The sequence below is a fragment of the Parambassis ranga genome, chromosome 4, assembly GCF_900634625.1.
Source record: "Parambassis ranga chromosome 4, fParRan2.1, whole genome shotgun sequence".
NCBI lineage: Eukaryota > Metazoa > Chordata > Actinopteri > Ambassidae > Parambassis > Parambassis ranga.
The window spans coordinates 7,462,114-7,477,997 of NC_041025.1; the positions used below are offsets into that span (position 1 = coordinate 7,462,114).

Consider the following 15,884-nt stretch of genomic DNA (forward strand, 5'->3'; position numbering starts at 1 on the left):
CTGCATGTCCCAGTAATACTAACAAAGCTCTTTAAATACTGAAAAAATATTACAGGAAAAGTCTTGATCAGCAAAGGATGATACAATCATCTGAAATGAAGCACTCCAAGTTGTTATACCACTGAAGAAGGTTAGGGGGATTTGATAATTAAGTGGGCAGAAAAACTGTGACCACAAACAGAAACGCCATAAAATCACAATGATTTATGTTTTGAGATGAAGAAGGCTTAACTAAAGGAGAGGCTGCAGAGAAATGTGTACAGGGAAAATGACAGCTTTGCAAAACAGGCATCGGACTGTATCAAGAGCAGAAATAGATAAGGGAGGATATTAAATGGTGCTGCTATTAAAGAATTTAGTCTAAAATGAAACTAGCGAGAATGTGAGGATGATAAAAGGGAAGACAGACATCAGGGAAAGAGGACTGAGAACATTCCTTCCACAGAAAACCGGAGTTTTTCATGACCTAAAATACGTATACGTATGTTGAAATTATGGCTCTCCTCTGGACCCTTTGCTCAGTGGAGCTATAAGTCAACACAGATAGTGGCTGTCTGACACAAACACTGTAAGGAGGAGAACGTGTACAGTCAGGCTACACATACGTGCATGGTGAACCAACAAAACTGCTGTCAGATACATGAAATACTGTACATCCATACAGTCCAAGAGTTCAGGTCTGACCAAATCTGGTTCACACACAGAGCTGCAGGTTATAGGAACCAGAGGGGAAATTAATCTCTCGGTTGGCTGACTTTTCTGATGTGAGACATACGGTATGACACTTTAAACCTTGTGTTTTCCATTACATTGATAATTCCGTGATGATGGCGTCCCACAGCTACAAATACACAGCAGTGATAGCATGGTGGAGCCAAAGTCATGATGGACCCTTGTGCTTCTCTCTGGCTCTTTGCTAAGTTTTTCTCAACTAACAGAGGCCATAGAGAAAATGCTACAGCAACTCGAGTCTAATAAAATGAATACTGAAATATTACCAAGCTCTCTAGTCATAGCAATGTGTCCCATGTTAACACATTAATTGATGTAATACTGAAATGCTTTGCTTGTTTTCTCTTACACATGTACCTATGAATGTGAGTGCTGTGAACACAGTTAAAAAAAACACTTTGTCAGTGGCTCTAACCACAGCTGCTGCTGTTGTGCTGTTTTGCTACGTGGGCAATATGAACTAGGTGAAAGGATAACGAGTTGAGAAAACATTTCAAAGTGTGCATGCGTTTGTCATAGGGGAGCTCCATGTTTCTATGGGCTCTTTGTCCATAAATGATTTGCTAGAGAACAAGAACAAGTTCATCTGAGTATTCAACAGACTGGCCCTGTGCTGAACGCAGACAAGAGGGGACTGTGTCTGCCAAGCCTAATGGCAGGTCAGAGATCACACCATTGCACATAACACACACAGACATATCACTATAGAAATCCAAAGGCTTAGCCACTGCAGAGCAGACACACAGCTCTTTCTCCAGACATGTTATCACCAGAGATAGGCATCACTCTCACAAGGATGCAAATGGAGCAAAAGAAAAACACACCACACATGTACACATATACACTTTGTCCCTCCTATGGCATGTTTAACATTATTTACACGTGTTGAATTAAAATACTCTGTAGGCTGGGATATTAATTTAACTTTAAACCCAAATTCAATAAGTACTTTGTTTAGTGACCTAAGAGGTAAACACACACATGAACACATTAATAGAAGTCCAACCTATGTCTACTCCTAACACACACTCACACCCAACACTTATGTTAATTCTCTGGAACAAGCACTGCAGCTTTCAACCTCCTGCTCATTCAGTCCTACTCTCTCTCAGAGAGAATGGGTGAATTTGAGAGTGGCAATTTCCTTTTTATGCTCGATCAAGCCTCAAAGAAAGCCAGCTGGTAATACGTACATCACACATCCATACGCATCACTGACAAACTTGTATTGTAAGGAAACATACCCCAATAAACTCCACCCTAAGAAAGTAGTCATAGCTCACCCAAACACCTAACAAATGGAAAATCCTTCCTTCTGATTCACATATGCACAATGAGAACATATAATAGAGCTGGCAAATCTGGGCCATTTCACGGCATTTACTTTGCATGTGTCTAATTGTCTTTCATTACTTCCACATTTTCATGACAGAGCAGTAGGTAAAGAGATGGGTTCAATGTTTCGAGGAGAAACAACGTCAAACAGTGCCCCGAGCTCTCCGGTTTGTTTGTACATACAAAGCAGAAAAACACTTGTGGCAGTAATGAGCATCAAAGTCATCGAATCCAAGTCAAAACAAGTCCAAACAGTGCCGCAGTAAAACCGATGCACATGGGCATGAACACAACTCATAAGGAATTCCTGTCTGATGTCATGCAGAGCCAATGAAAAAGAGGGTATAAATATTTAAAGAAAGGAAAACACACGATTCTTCTTCTTTCTTTTTTTTTAAGCTTACTGATTCATGTGTTTGTTCCAGCTGAAGCAACTTTTAGATGTTTCACAACAGAGCAGCAGATTTATGTTCTCTCTGCTCAATTCAGTGAAGCAAAAACAGGAAAATGAATAATGAGGCAAGAGCAGCAGTGGAAACAAGCAGCTTATTGAGAAATACAAAGAAAGAGAAGAACATCAAACCATAAAAGCTAACTAACTGATGACTGTCGTACTGTTATTCAATGAGATAATGATACCAGACACACACACCAAGGCAATGCGTCTCATTTAAGCCAGATGCCTGTCATTACCTAAAGCCTGTAAACAGCCATAAAGATAACAAGTTGATCAAACACTGTGGTGGTCTGTAAGCATGTGTGTGTGTGTCTGTTACCTAGGTATGGTATACAGGAGACCATGCTCTGGCTGCTGATGTAGTCTCTCAGACGTTTATAGTTGTCTTCTTTGGACATTAGGTAGTCAAGCCGGTCAAACGTTGCCTTGTCTTTCCGACTCAGTAACTACAGACGAGGGAATAGAAGGAGGGGTTGAAACAGCCACAGTGAATTAGCAACACAGATTTAGGAGAAACACAACACAAACAACTATTTCTGCAGAGAAAAACACAAAGATGAAGAAGTGTCCAGTAATCTGCACTGTTGTGCATGGTGCAGCTGTTCACAATATCTCCTCAACTACAGTTACGTTTGAAAAGAATCAACAAGGAAAATTCAATTGATGAATTTTGAAGGCAATCGGGGGGGGCTTTTTAAGCTAAGAAAAACACGTGTTCATTTTAACACATTAATGAATTATGGATAGTATATTTCTATACCCAGATATGTCTTAATCAAAGCTAAAGCCTATGGTTTTTAGGTTAGACAGACCTTTTGCTTGTTTATGTCTGCTATTGCATGAGCTCAGATCTACAAGTCCTAAGTTTACTAACTTATGGTGACAGCAAAAAAAATCATCTGTAATGTGTTGACACAGGAAGTGTACAGCAGAGTGTACCATTCTGGTCTGGAGCAGGTGCGCTGTGCGCTGTCCTGGCCAGCCACATCATTCACTGACTGCCTAAAAGAAGCTCCTGTGGTTCATGAAATTTCCATCATTACATCAGCTCATTATTATGCCATTACATAAGCCCTACAACATCACTGAGAACAGACATGGGCTGGTTGTCCATGCTGATTATGTCACTGCTGTCTCTCAAACATAGTCAAACTCTCTCCCCCCCATAAATTGGTGTGAAATTGAAGTTTTCTTATGAGTCTGTAAACACTCTAACCTTCATCTTGTCATGTCACATGTGCTAGTTTTTGTTCACCTTTGTTTATGTGTCCAGTGTTTTGATATAGATCATGCTGAAATTCCTGTTTATTGATAGCAGTCTACTAATGAACTCCATGTGTCTTCAAAGCAGGGTAAATACACTCACCGCCCATGTTTTGGTAAGCCTGAAGATGGGAGCACTTTGTAGCGCTGACACCACAGCCATGACTGCGTGGAGATTGTTCATGTCACACAGTTTCTACAAAAAGGTGCAGCACATCAAACATGCATTAGGTTACGTTTACACTCACAGGGATAGGATCAATAAAGTTAAGTTGTGCATGAATGCGTACCTTGGCAGTGCGAATATAGAGACTCAGCACCTCGGCTCTGATCTTCAACGTCTGTGCATGGAGGATCTCTCGTACCACCCAGAAACTTGTCTAAAAATACACACAAACAGTGGATTAGGGCTCCAGGCAACACACACAAACTGGCCACAAATAAATGCAGGATACTGCAGAAAACTCATTGCAAACTTTCAGGTTTCAGGTATGTTTAAGCAGACTGGGAGTTACACCTTGTTAAATCTCCAGACTGTGAACCCAGAGCCAAGACATGCAGACAGTCATGACAACTCTAGGCTGAAACCAGAGTAACAGAGCGCAGGGCAGACTGCTAACAGGAACGCTCCATTAGAGTCAATTAGAAATTAGCCCTTGAAGAAAAACAAGACCTTCAGGAAAAAATCCTTTGGATTCCAGCTGATTACAAAACAGATACACACCATAACTCCTGATATGTCAACTGAGAAACGAGGAAGAGACAGCATGTGTTTGTTCAGAGTACTTGGCCAGACCAAGAGTGATGTTGGAAATCTGTCTCTATAGGGAGAATGCTGGTAAGCCAAAGTCCTGATTACACACACACACATACAGAGACATGTCATGAAATCAATCAGTGTTTAAGCTCTTGGGGGAGAGAGAATGGAAAGAGGAAAAGGGAGAAGAGTGAGAGAAGAAGGGAGGTAATGGGAGAGGAAGTCAGCTTCAACGCCACAGGGCTCCAAGGGCTTTCAAGGCCCACAGCTGTCTGCACATTGTGTTCTGATAAGACAGACAGACTGACCATCTCTAACTGAACCATACTTTCACCCCCTTTTAAATAATTTCCTTACCTTACTACTTTTTCTTCTTCCCCTTCATGATTAATTAGCTTTGCGTATGTGGCTAACATTCCTCCAATTAAGTGTCACATCACTAGTGATGAGATCTATAAATTAAATGTGTGTGTGTGGTAGCTACATTTCAACATTCTTCCAATCTACGTCTGTCTTTGCCTACTTTTCCTGGAAACAGCCTTGAGACTCCTGGAAACAGCCCCAAGGAAGAGGTGAGGAACTGGGGAGTGAAGAGATAAATTCAACCAGGGGCCCATTCTCTCATTCCCTGTCTATTTTTATAAACATATGATAGACGCATTAATCTAGGTTCACTCTATGGGTGAACACATATGCTTTGAATTTTCACTATTTGACAACATGCAGAGAAGCAGTGAGAGAGTGATGGAAATGGACAGCAGACAAAAAGATAATGGGACTTTGACTTCCATTGGCTCAACTTGTAAAAATCTCAAATGTTACATCTACAGTCTGCCTCTGTACAGCAGAAGACCTTCCAGTTAAATGTGATTCCAATCTGGGAGCAAAACATGTTGAGTTTCACATTTAGTTTCCTCAGTGGTTTAACTTCATATCTGAGGTCAATCAGGACAAAGCATGTCTCCAACATTTACTATACCTGTGGGCGTTATTACAGTGTTTTTGTCTGCTTGGTTGAGCGATGAGATCACTAATGGCGGCCGCACTCCACAGAAGTGCATGCACGATTGTGTAATGTGGGCCAGATTGAGAGGGCTTCACAGATGGGGTCCCGTCTTTACACATCTCATATTATGTGCTGAAGCAAAGATGATGTATTTGGAGCTGTGTTTATGAGCATATCAAGGCCTCCAGATGAAGCTACAAGGCCCGAGCATTTCAATAATCATAAATAAACAGATGCAGACAGATCCGACCTCAGCCTAAAAGCTGTGGATCAGGTCTTTTAATATCCTGAGGGAAGAGAGAGGAGGAATGGAGATGAAGATCCAGCTAATGACGAGTCTACCACTAACGTAAGTAAGATCTGATCCCTTTTGTACTAATGCAGAAGGTGTTTTGTCATTGTGTTATAAGAATCAGTTCTCTCTTAACTCATTGATGATTACTGAAAAATACTGCAAATTGCTGATCTGAATCTACACACGCCTCATAAAACAGATTACTGCCCATTAATGATAATCTGTGAAATAGACAGGCCAATTCTTTCAGCTTCATTGGCTCCCAAAGCTTAGCGCCAACAAAACGAAGGCTGAAGGAAGAGGAATATGGGTTCAGCTTATGCAAAGGGGCTTTCTGGGACTCTCTGTCCTCCCCGTCCAAGTCCTATTATCCAAAAAGCTCATTTTCCTTGGCTCCTAGCAGATGAATGTGTGCAGCTAACATCTTGAATCACCGTTTGGGATCTACTATACATGGAGAATTTTCCACAGCAACACATTCTTGTTAGACCATCTCATATTTATACTGAAGGGCATTAAAGTGGGTCTTAAAGGAGTTGGCAAAAACACTGGAAGTGGATTAAAGGGCATGGCTGCCCCTTCAATCATTACCCACCACTTCCTTTTGATGATGTCAGAGGGCATGAAAAACATACTCCTACATGTGCACATTGATAGGTTCATGAGCGCCAGAAACAGCGACCAGTTAAGGACAAAAAGCAGCCTTCCCCTTAGACCTGCTTCACCTAGGGACTATTTATGATATATATAACTAGCAGGGCGGAGACATGAGGATTATTAGGAGCTGCCATGACAAGCACAGCCTCTGGGAAAACTGGGGTGATGATTTGGTACTGCGAGGATGGAGGCGGAGGACATGCTGGAAAGAAGAGCTGTATTTGCTCCATACCTCAATGGCCAGGGCTCATAAATCTGCAAACTACACAAGGGCCTGTATCCCCCTCTTTACTTTTTGGTGAGACTATGTACTGAGTGATAGCCTTACGTACAAAAAACTATGTGTCTCACCTGATTAAACCTGCGGGTGAAGGCCACAACATTTGGAGCAGAGCTGTGCTTCTCCTTCTTGTTCCAGCCACAGCTTGACAGCTCCTGAAAGATATACAACCAGGAAAATGAAGGTTATGCACCACAGTTATATGTATATGCCAGTGTTTTTACAGAATGTATTAAAGAGTTAAGACAGACATCACTGTTGAAAGTGGAATAGAGATAAAGAGCAGGATATGAGGATAGAAAAGCAGATGAGCCGAAAGAAGCTGAAGACAGGGCTCGGACAGATTAATGCATGGCTGCTAAAACAAACGGGTAGTGTTATGTAAGAGTTTCCTCAGGAAAACTAAGTAGTGTTACTAATAAAGGTAAGTAAGCAGCCAAGTAATACAATACAAAAGGTAGGTACAAAAGGTTGTGTCACTTCAAAAGAATTTTTTATGCAAGTTCACACTATGCATTTATACTCATCAAAACAAATCACATCAAGTTACCAAAAACCAAAGCGATGCCTTCCAAATAATGACGTTCAAAAAGCTGATGCTATTCAACTTACAATGACGCAAAAAGCAGCATGTCTGAGAAGCTGTAATTGATGATAGCATTTTTACTTTAGTAACTATAAATGACTGCATGGCTAAATTTGTGATTGATTTTCCAAACAAATCATTTCAGCACTTGTAATGATGTAGCAGCAGCAGCTGCACAAGCAGCCATACTGATAGTGATTTAAGAACACTTTATTAAAAAGGGACAAGTGGTGATTTTGGAGCTTAAACAAAGAAAATTCCATCAACACAAAAACAGTCATTTCTTTCCAAGTACCAGGCTGGATTTCAGCTGCTGTCCTTAGCAATGAGGTAAAGATGGAGACCACACAGACACTGCAAGGGGAACCCAGTCCCTCCTTTGGCCCCCGCAGGCAGTCCAGAGGCCAGAGACACTGACATAACAGTAGGAAAAATGTTGTGCAAGCTCTCCACCTAATCCCTACCAGCCCAACTGACTTGGGCTACAATATGAACAGCTGAATCAGGCTCCAGCTCCCCCACACAATACCCCCTGTGAGGCTGTCTGACTGTCTGGAAGTAACAGCCTCTACTCAACTGCTCACAGCTTTCTGAATTGGAGTACATTGGCACTCTACTTGCAAAGAGTGCTCATTCAGCATAGAGTCATTAGAGGAAACCGGCAGGGGCAAAGACGCAACCTATCAAATACAGATGTTAAAAGCAGACATTCATACGTAGGCGAGGTGATTCCTTGGAGTCCATGTTGCTGGAGTCAGGATGAGGATACAAGGAAAAAATGGGAACAGTGGAGACCACTGTACAAGACAACAGCAGGTTTTGTAGCTCGTGTGGAGCCTAATGTTAAGGTGTGCTGTCCCTGTCAGAAGATGAAGCTAAACCAAAGACTGCAGCCTGTCTCACCAAGGACCTCTGATATTTATTTAACATCTGTCCTTTTCAAATAAGCACTTCCGTTCGTCCTGCCATCATGTCAATCACTCTACTCTTCCTACTCTTACATATTACTTTGGTGGTGGTTCCTAAAACAAAGACATTCCACAGTTAGTGGGAGGCACATGGTCTGTGTGTCCTGCAGCTCGGACCATCACTCGGCCACCCAGGTAGGCTGTACCCTCAAGAAGAGACAGCTGTAGGTGTCCATTGCTTACCAAGACCACAACACTTCAACAGCCTACAACAAACCTTTCACTCTGGACCACCTGGGCCCACCTGACTGAAAACATAAAACCAACATTAAATAAAAACAATAGCAAAAAGACAGCATATCAAATGATGACAAAAACATCCGACTTAATAAGACTTTCCACAGCGTTTTTGTGAAATGTAAGATTTATACAACTTCTTTTTCTTTTTTTTTTTTTTTAAATGTATTTTGATACATGTGTGCTATCAGTTAATAAATACAGGGTCTAACTGAGCATTTTGGTTTTGTCTGCATAGACCATCCAGAAAGCTGAGCTTTTAGTTGAATTCTTTTATTTTTAAGCCGTTGTAGCTGTAGTAACCAAGTCCAGTTGCCATGTGTACTTAAGCAGCGGGGAACCCATCTTCAGCCTCTCCAAAAACTATTAAAATTTTATTTCCTTTATTTTTCCTATGCATTGTAGTCTCCTTTCTCAGCAAGGCAATACAAACTGTAAGTGACATTAAAAAAGAAAAGGCAAAAACTCAGACAACAGCGGGGTAAGGCTGCCTCAGTAACAGAGAGCACAGTAAAAAGAGACAGGGAGGGAGGGAGACAGAAACTGCTCCGCCAAACCACAGACAGTCATTTCCACATGCTGGTCTGGCTGTGCAGCATTTTCATTACAGCATTGTCCTACGGGGCCTAAAGAAACTGGCTGCATCTACACTGTACGTATGTATGTAACATGAGGGCTGTCAAAGAAACCCGCTGCCACATCTTGAACAATATTTAAGTGATTATAATTACAAACAAATAACAAGACAATGCCATAACTTTGATGACTTCTATACCTACGTATGGATTCAGCCTGCTTTTGTTTAGGACAAAGTGTAGCTTGTGCTTTACAAGTATTACATAAACAGAAGTACCAGCTTAATATAATAACTTGTTGCAGCCAAGCCACAAACTACGGTGAGCTCATAGAGATACCACAGGAATTCCTTTTGTTTTTTGTCTATATTGTGAATGGAAAACTGTGTGTCAGGGCACCAGGGAATATTAATTAGAGGCCACAGGCCAAGACAGGCTGATAAAGATGAAGAACAGAATGGAAAAAGAAGGACGAAGAAAAGTGGAGGAAGTGAGACTGAGAAAGAACGTTTGCTGCAAGAACGGACAAGATTGTAGAGATAACATGTACTGGAAGGAAACTCTGCACTTGTGTCTTTTTTGCTGATTAGTACTTTCGGATGCTTTGAGACAGAGCACCGCCAGGAGAGTGAAGGTTAGGCCAAAATTATGGTCAACTCATTCACCTGATTGCTTCTGTTCTGGTAAAACAGAAAAAGAAGGAACACAGGAGATCAGAAAGGGAAGAAAGGACCCATGAAACACACTGTTGTCACAGGCAGACAGTTGTGAACTATAGACTTGGCAGGCACCACAAAGTCAGCAGCAGCCTCCATTACCTTGCTGTGCACCATGGAAAGAATTACTTTTCCAGAAGCACATACGTTTATTTTTTTCTTATGGTGGTACAATACAGCCTGATATGTTGCTATATGTATTTATCAAGATGAAATGATTCCAATAATCTGTCATATGCTTAAAAAATAAAATGATTTTTGCGTCTGCTGCCAAAGCATCCTTTTCTCCATCTTTCCCCATATTGAATGTGTATGGACAGTTTTTAGGTTGATAAACTGTATTGTAGCTTAGTTTTTCGGCAAGTCTGTTTCAATCCCCACAAAACATACTGCATGCAACATATAAAGTCTTAGTTACAGTTATAAATGTATGACAGAAAAAACAATAGTTGAGCTGGAAAGAATTAAGCTTGCAGGCGAGACATGCTTGAGACACACTCCAAGTCATCATCATCTCTATGACTCACACAAGACCTTCAAGTGTGTTCAGAGGATTTTTGGGTTTTGGGTGCTGAGACATGAGAGGAACTGACATACTTCTCAGTGGTATGTAAAATGCAATCGGATAGCTGTTCCCTGAAAGCTGCAGCATAAATGGCCAGCCAAAGCCACTAAATTACTTACTGTTGGCTGTTGTCAGGACTGTGTGTTAAAAACAAAAGGACGCCCCCCCCCCCCAAACCCCTTTGCATCACTCAATCACTCCTTTTGACTGGGTCTGTGTTACATAAACATACAGCTGTAGATCAGCTGCATGTCTGATATTGAAATTAGAAAAAGCCACAGGGACAGAAAAAAGACGACACATTTCATTTTCTGCCATCTGATCATAGTGAGGAAGCCATGCATCCCAATACATGCTAGATAAACAGAACAGGCTGATACTACGATCCATTAGTAATGGCTGCTTCATAAATTTAGATGATAGAGAAAGATTTGCTTCATGTCTCTTGCACCCTTCCTCACCCCCTCTTATTGGCATTTCACTTTACAAACCAACAGGCAAGAAACATAACATAACATACATTTAGGGGTTGTAAACATCAGTTCACTCTGCAGTGTGTATATATATATATATATATATATATATATATATATATATATATATATCTCTTTCAGTCCTTACACTGACAACAGGTATTCACCGCAATGTTTGTGTGCTCGCAGACCAGAGGCAAGATTATTGTAGTGATAAGGCGCCATTATGTGAAGGAAAACACAACAACCTACACATATGGCAATATCTTATAGGCTGTCGCTTGTATGCATCTTAAAAAGCAGATGCGTTTTAATTCTGTGATCATCTCTGGAGTCTGCTCTGTCACGGTGACACATGTTAAACTCTGATCTTTTAAACCTGGCTCTCTCCAAGCCTTTCTGTTATCAAAGAGAAACACTGGCCTCTCCAGGTGTTAGCCGTAATTCATTCCCACATTTTATATATATATATATATATATATATATATATATATATATATATATATATATATATATATATATATATATATATATATATATATATATATATATATATATATATATATATATATATATATATATATATATATATGTACACACACACACACACACACACACACACACTTACTTATCTATATAGTGTAGGAGTGTAGAAAGTGAACATTGCTTCCTTTCCAGAGGTATTGGCCAGACCTTGTACCATCTACTCACTGGTTTTTGGTGCATCCATCCTCTGTTCCCATGTAGTCTTTTATTGCTATTGTGGCAGATAGTTATCTTTTATTCCTCATCCACAGGAGTTGGCTGAACATTTCAGGCTCCTCTCCATACATCTGCTCTATGTCAGCATTGGAACATGACAGTTCCTCTGTGTTACTGCAATCTTATCTGGAGACATTTTGCCAGCCAGAATATTTGTTGTGTTGTTCATGCATGTAGAAAACACTACTCAGCCTCTCAATTTCTCACACAAACTCACTCTGTTTTATTAAGACAGTTATGATGTGTTTATGGAGAGAGGAAAAATAAAAAATCTTAAACACAGACACCAACAGTGCAGTTATTAAGGAAATGACTGCACTCTTGGACGAAAATAAAAGAGCAGTAGATTAGAGCAGCTCAAACTTGAAAGACTGCTGCTTTTTAGACTATGTAACAATATGACTAATGGACAATCTACAGTGGATTTACTGCAAAAACATCCCTGAAGTGCGAGATACTCTTAATCACTGCTACTGAGTATGAAGAATTCTGGAAAAATTGATCCATCGATTGTGTTGTTGTTATGCAACATCAGAACAACATCTGGTCAAGTTAAAATTTTAGATACATAAAAACTTTACTGCAGATAACACATGCAACTGAAGGTCAACTCCCTCAGAACTATATAACAAAATAAGAATTACAACACATCACATCATGGAAACTAACAAACTCTACCTTCTTTCCACTCTCTCATCTGAAGAGAATGATACAGCAATGAAAATATTTCAATTTGCCTTCCAGCCCTAATTATATCCATAACTTCTCTCCATTTCTCAGAGAAGCCAACTTTAACAAACATATATGTGTACATTTAAATTTCACTGTATAGCAGTTAAAGGGTAAAAGGCCAATGTGGGCTGGCTGGCAGTAAAACACTATTGCACAACTCAAGGAATAGAGCAAGTTATTTAATAGTTTCCAATTCAGGCAGAGAAAAGAGTGAAACAGCAGGCGTGCATGATTGAAAACGTGCCTGCTATTCCCATCATGTGTCTGTGAGGAAGGAAAGGAAGACTGACAGCAGTGGAAACTCTAGCTGAGTGCAATTCAGTCATTGCTATGTACCTTTTTCAGTAAGTGTTCTGAGACAAAAACCCGGCGAGAGCAGAAAAAGCCTCACTAGTCCACCTGCCAGGTTCCTGCAGCGTCACTCTGCATACTGTCCACTCTGCAGCCTTCATCCCTCTCTCAGCCTTCCCCTTCAATCAGGGCAGTTGCCCCCTCTCACTCACTTTCCCTTGCATCCTTCTTTATTGCCATTTCAGCAATTTCACATGCAAGAAAGCAGACAGGCCTGATAAGCTCTAGACAGGAACACTCATCCTTTTCTCTTTCCACTGCTCTGACACAGCTATTAGCAGACTCTGCCATGACACTTGGCCAGCAAGTGTTGCACATATTCAAAATCACGAGTTTCACTCTACCACACCACACTGGACTGTGGTCTGTACACTGCTTTTATAAGGCCACAGTGGCCAACCTTAAACACAGGCCTGCTGTCAGGAAAAGGTTTAGCAGCCATCCGAGTAAAAACACTGACTCCCACTGAGGCAGGGGACAAGGTGTGCGAGAATAGATGTGCAGATACTCTCATCTACATAACTCAGATATGATTCCCTGATCAAAGCTGCCTTAAGCAAAGCAACCTTTCACTTCTCCCTCACATTCAGCAAATACCTAAATATACATACATTTGTTTCCAAAGGTCTGAGACCATTAGTAAGGGTGTTATATTTTTACACTGGTGTTGAATCATAGACAAGATGTTTGATTACTTTAGTGACATGATGAATATGGAAGCGGCATAGATTCTAGGCCCTAAATGTTAGGACATTAACTTCGCGTATTATTGTTTTGACAACTTCTTTGATGTGGTCTCAGACTTTTGGTGCCACTGACTTAAAAAATTCCATATATATATATATAATGCACTCAGCCCTGCCCTCTTTACAGCTCACCTCTGGCTGGATGGCTTTGAACACAGGAGCATCCATGAGGGTAATCTGGCCCTAAAGGAAAACAAACACAACAGTTGTTAAGTCTTTTAGTTCAATAATTTAACAGCCGAATTGCTTCTGTTACAGTGTTTGCAAGCTTATGACTACACATAAGACATTACTCAAAGACTTAATTTTCCTACCATGGCAGCCATAAAAGCCACGATTGGATTACATTAGATTATTACTACATTAGAAAGAGAAGACAGAAGGAAAATAAGATAAAGAGTGCACCCTTGTGGTTAAAAGAGGGAGAGCAACAGGACTACATCAAAACAATTAGATTAGGAAAATGCTTTTCTTTGAACTATTATGAGAGAACCCTGAGCATCAGAGTAAAACCAGTTCAGCAGAATTGTCTTTTGAATTACTTTGAAGATGGTTTAAAGGTTAATGCAGAGGCAGCTAGGGGAATTCTGTCAGTTCCTGCTTGGCACTGCTAAACAACAATTATTACTGATTCAAACTCTGGCCCCATTTCCATCCTCCCATCTGGTCCTGTCAGCACATCGATCTTGTGCACAGTAAACACTTGTACGGCACATGCAGGTTAACCCGAGTAAGAGACACATAAACTTCCACTTACTGCATATTCTTCAGGAGTGACCTTCAAGACATCAAACACAACAGCATCAAAACTCTTCTTCAGCTCTGAGGATCCTTTTTCACTGAGAGATTCTGAGCTGCTGCTCTTCTGGAACACAGATACACATCTGCACAGTTAGAACTGGTGGCTGTTAAGAAAAAAGTTATCAACTAAACAGAAGCAAACAATCTAAGAATAGTCTAAACAATGCTTGGAAAACTCTGAGGACTTTAGATATCAGATGGAAAATGTTTAATAGTATCCTGTAATTTAATCTTTCAGTGCTGACAAATGTTCAGAACATGGGGCACAGGGTGTATTTTAAAAAATGTGAAGTAGGTGTGGCCTCACCTCAGAGACAGTTGCAGCAGTGTTGGTAATGCTTGATTGGCCATTCGGGACGTCCATCATTCCCACACCATCTAGCTCTAGCGCAGGAGACCATTCATCATCCTCAACTGCAGCAAAGCCTGCCCGGCCCTCTGAAGACATACAGAGACAAAGTGTACAATATGATCACTTGCCATCCATGCCAGAGAAATCAGCCATTTTGTAGCAGCAGCACCACCTGCTGGTTCAAAATGTAGCTTTACGTTATTTCATCTTCATTCATTATAGGCAACAAACCTAACTGCCAAGCTACATTTACCCTCAGAAAATCAGCTATGGTTACATTCGAGATGCCAGTGCTGCCAGGTTCAGCTAGTGTTTCAGCAGGCCTGTGCATGCTGTATGGATGCACATATTCACAGGCTGTCTTTACTACACTTGAGAAAGGACAGGGCAGAAGGAGCTTAGGCTGAGCATTAGGAAAAGACCTTCTGTGAAGGGAGTTTAGGGTTTGTTAGATCAACAACACTAAACAGCTTACCCAACCTAGTACACAATTCAATAACTCATCCTAGACGACACTGCCAGACACAGGAAAGACAGGCTGACAGTGGTATAGTACCAGATTTTAACTCTTACTCGATTAAGAGCGCAGAGTGGCTGCTAGAAGTAAATCATATATTAGTAAATAACACGTTTATTCACATGGCTGTTGGAGGTATGCCTTTAAACCTGTATATACATTTTTGGTTAATCAGTTTCCTGTTAATCAACCCATTAATCAATGCATTTTGCACTTTTAATCATGTTAATAGATGGACACAATAAGATAAGAAAATCCTTTATTAGTTCCCCACAGGAGAAATTCTCAGTGTTACCGCAGCTGGAAAATGAGAAGCATGTCAGATTATTTAAGCTTTTAATGATGCCATGAATCCTGATTGTCCTTATGCTTAAATATTTGTCTCTTTCCAGCAGTGAAAACACCTCTGAGACTATTTTTTGCCAAAGGCATGCTCTGAGACAGTAAAGAATAATAACAAGCAGCTTAGAATACCGAAGGCCAGCAAAAGCATCTGTTGTGTTCTTGACAATGTAGGCCTGTGTGTGTGTATGTAGAGGGGGACATGTGTGTCTGCCTGCCTTTTCGGGTTGGCTGAAGCTTAAAAAGCCTGCACTTTAAGAACCATTAGCTGCCGTGCACAGTTACATTCTGCCAAGCCGGCAGTGGCCTGTGTTTACAAAGCTGAATCTGTAGTTTAGAAAATCACACATCTGTAATTACCTTACTTCCTGGTCTGTAA

At 40.7% G+C, this 15,884-nt stretch overlaps 1 protein-coding gene across 6 annotated transcripts in view; it reads right to left on the minus strand.

Moving 5' to 3' along the window:
• The window catches only part of ralgps2 (Ral GEF with PH domain and SH3 binding motif 2), a 62,072-nt gene that overhangs the window by 27,800 nt on the left and 18,388 nt on the right, over positions 1-15,884 (minus strand). For 5 of the 6 annotated variants that reach the window (XM_028402952.1, XM_028402947.1, XM_028402949.1 and 2 more), the window contains exons 3-9: positions 14,602-14,732; positions 14,251-14,358; positions 13,626-13,676; positions 6,854-6,937; positions 4,078-4,167; positions 3,891-3,983; positions 2,844-2,970 (exon numbers count right to left, since the gene is read on the minus strand). In XM_028402952.1, coding sequence (XP_028258753.1) covers positions 2,844-2,970; positions 3,891-3,983; positions 4,078-4,167; positions 6,854-6,937; positions 13,626-13,676; positions 14,251-14,358; positions 14,602-14,661 — 613 coding nt within the window. In that variant the 5' untranslated portion in view covers positions 14,662-14,732. The remainder of the gene's footprint in view (positions 1-2,843; positions 2,971-3,890; positions 3,984-4,077; positions 4,168-6,853; positions 6,938-13,625; positions 13,677-14,250; positions 14,359-14,601; positions 14,733-15,884) is intronic. The other variant, XM_028402950.1, reaches the window with a different exon arrangement.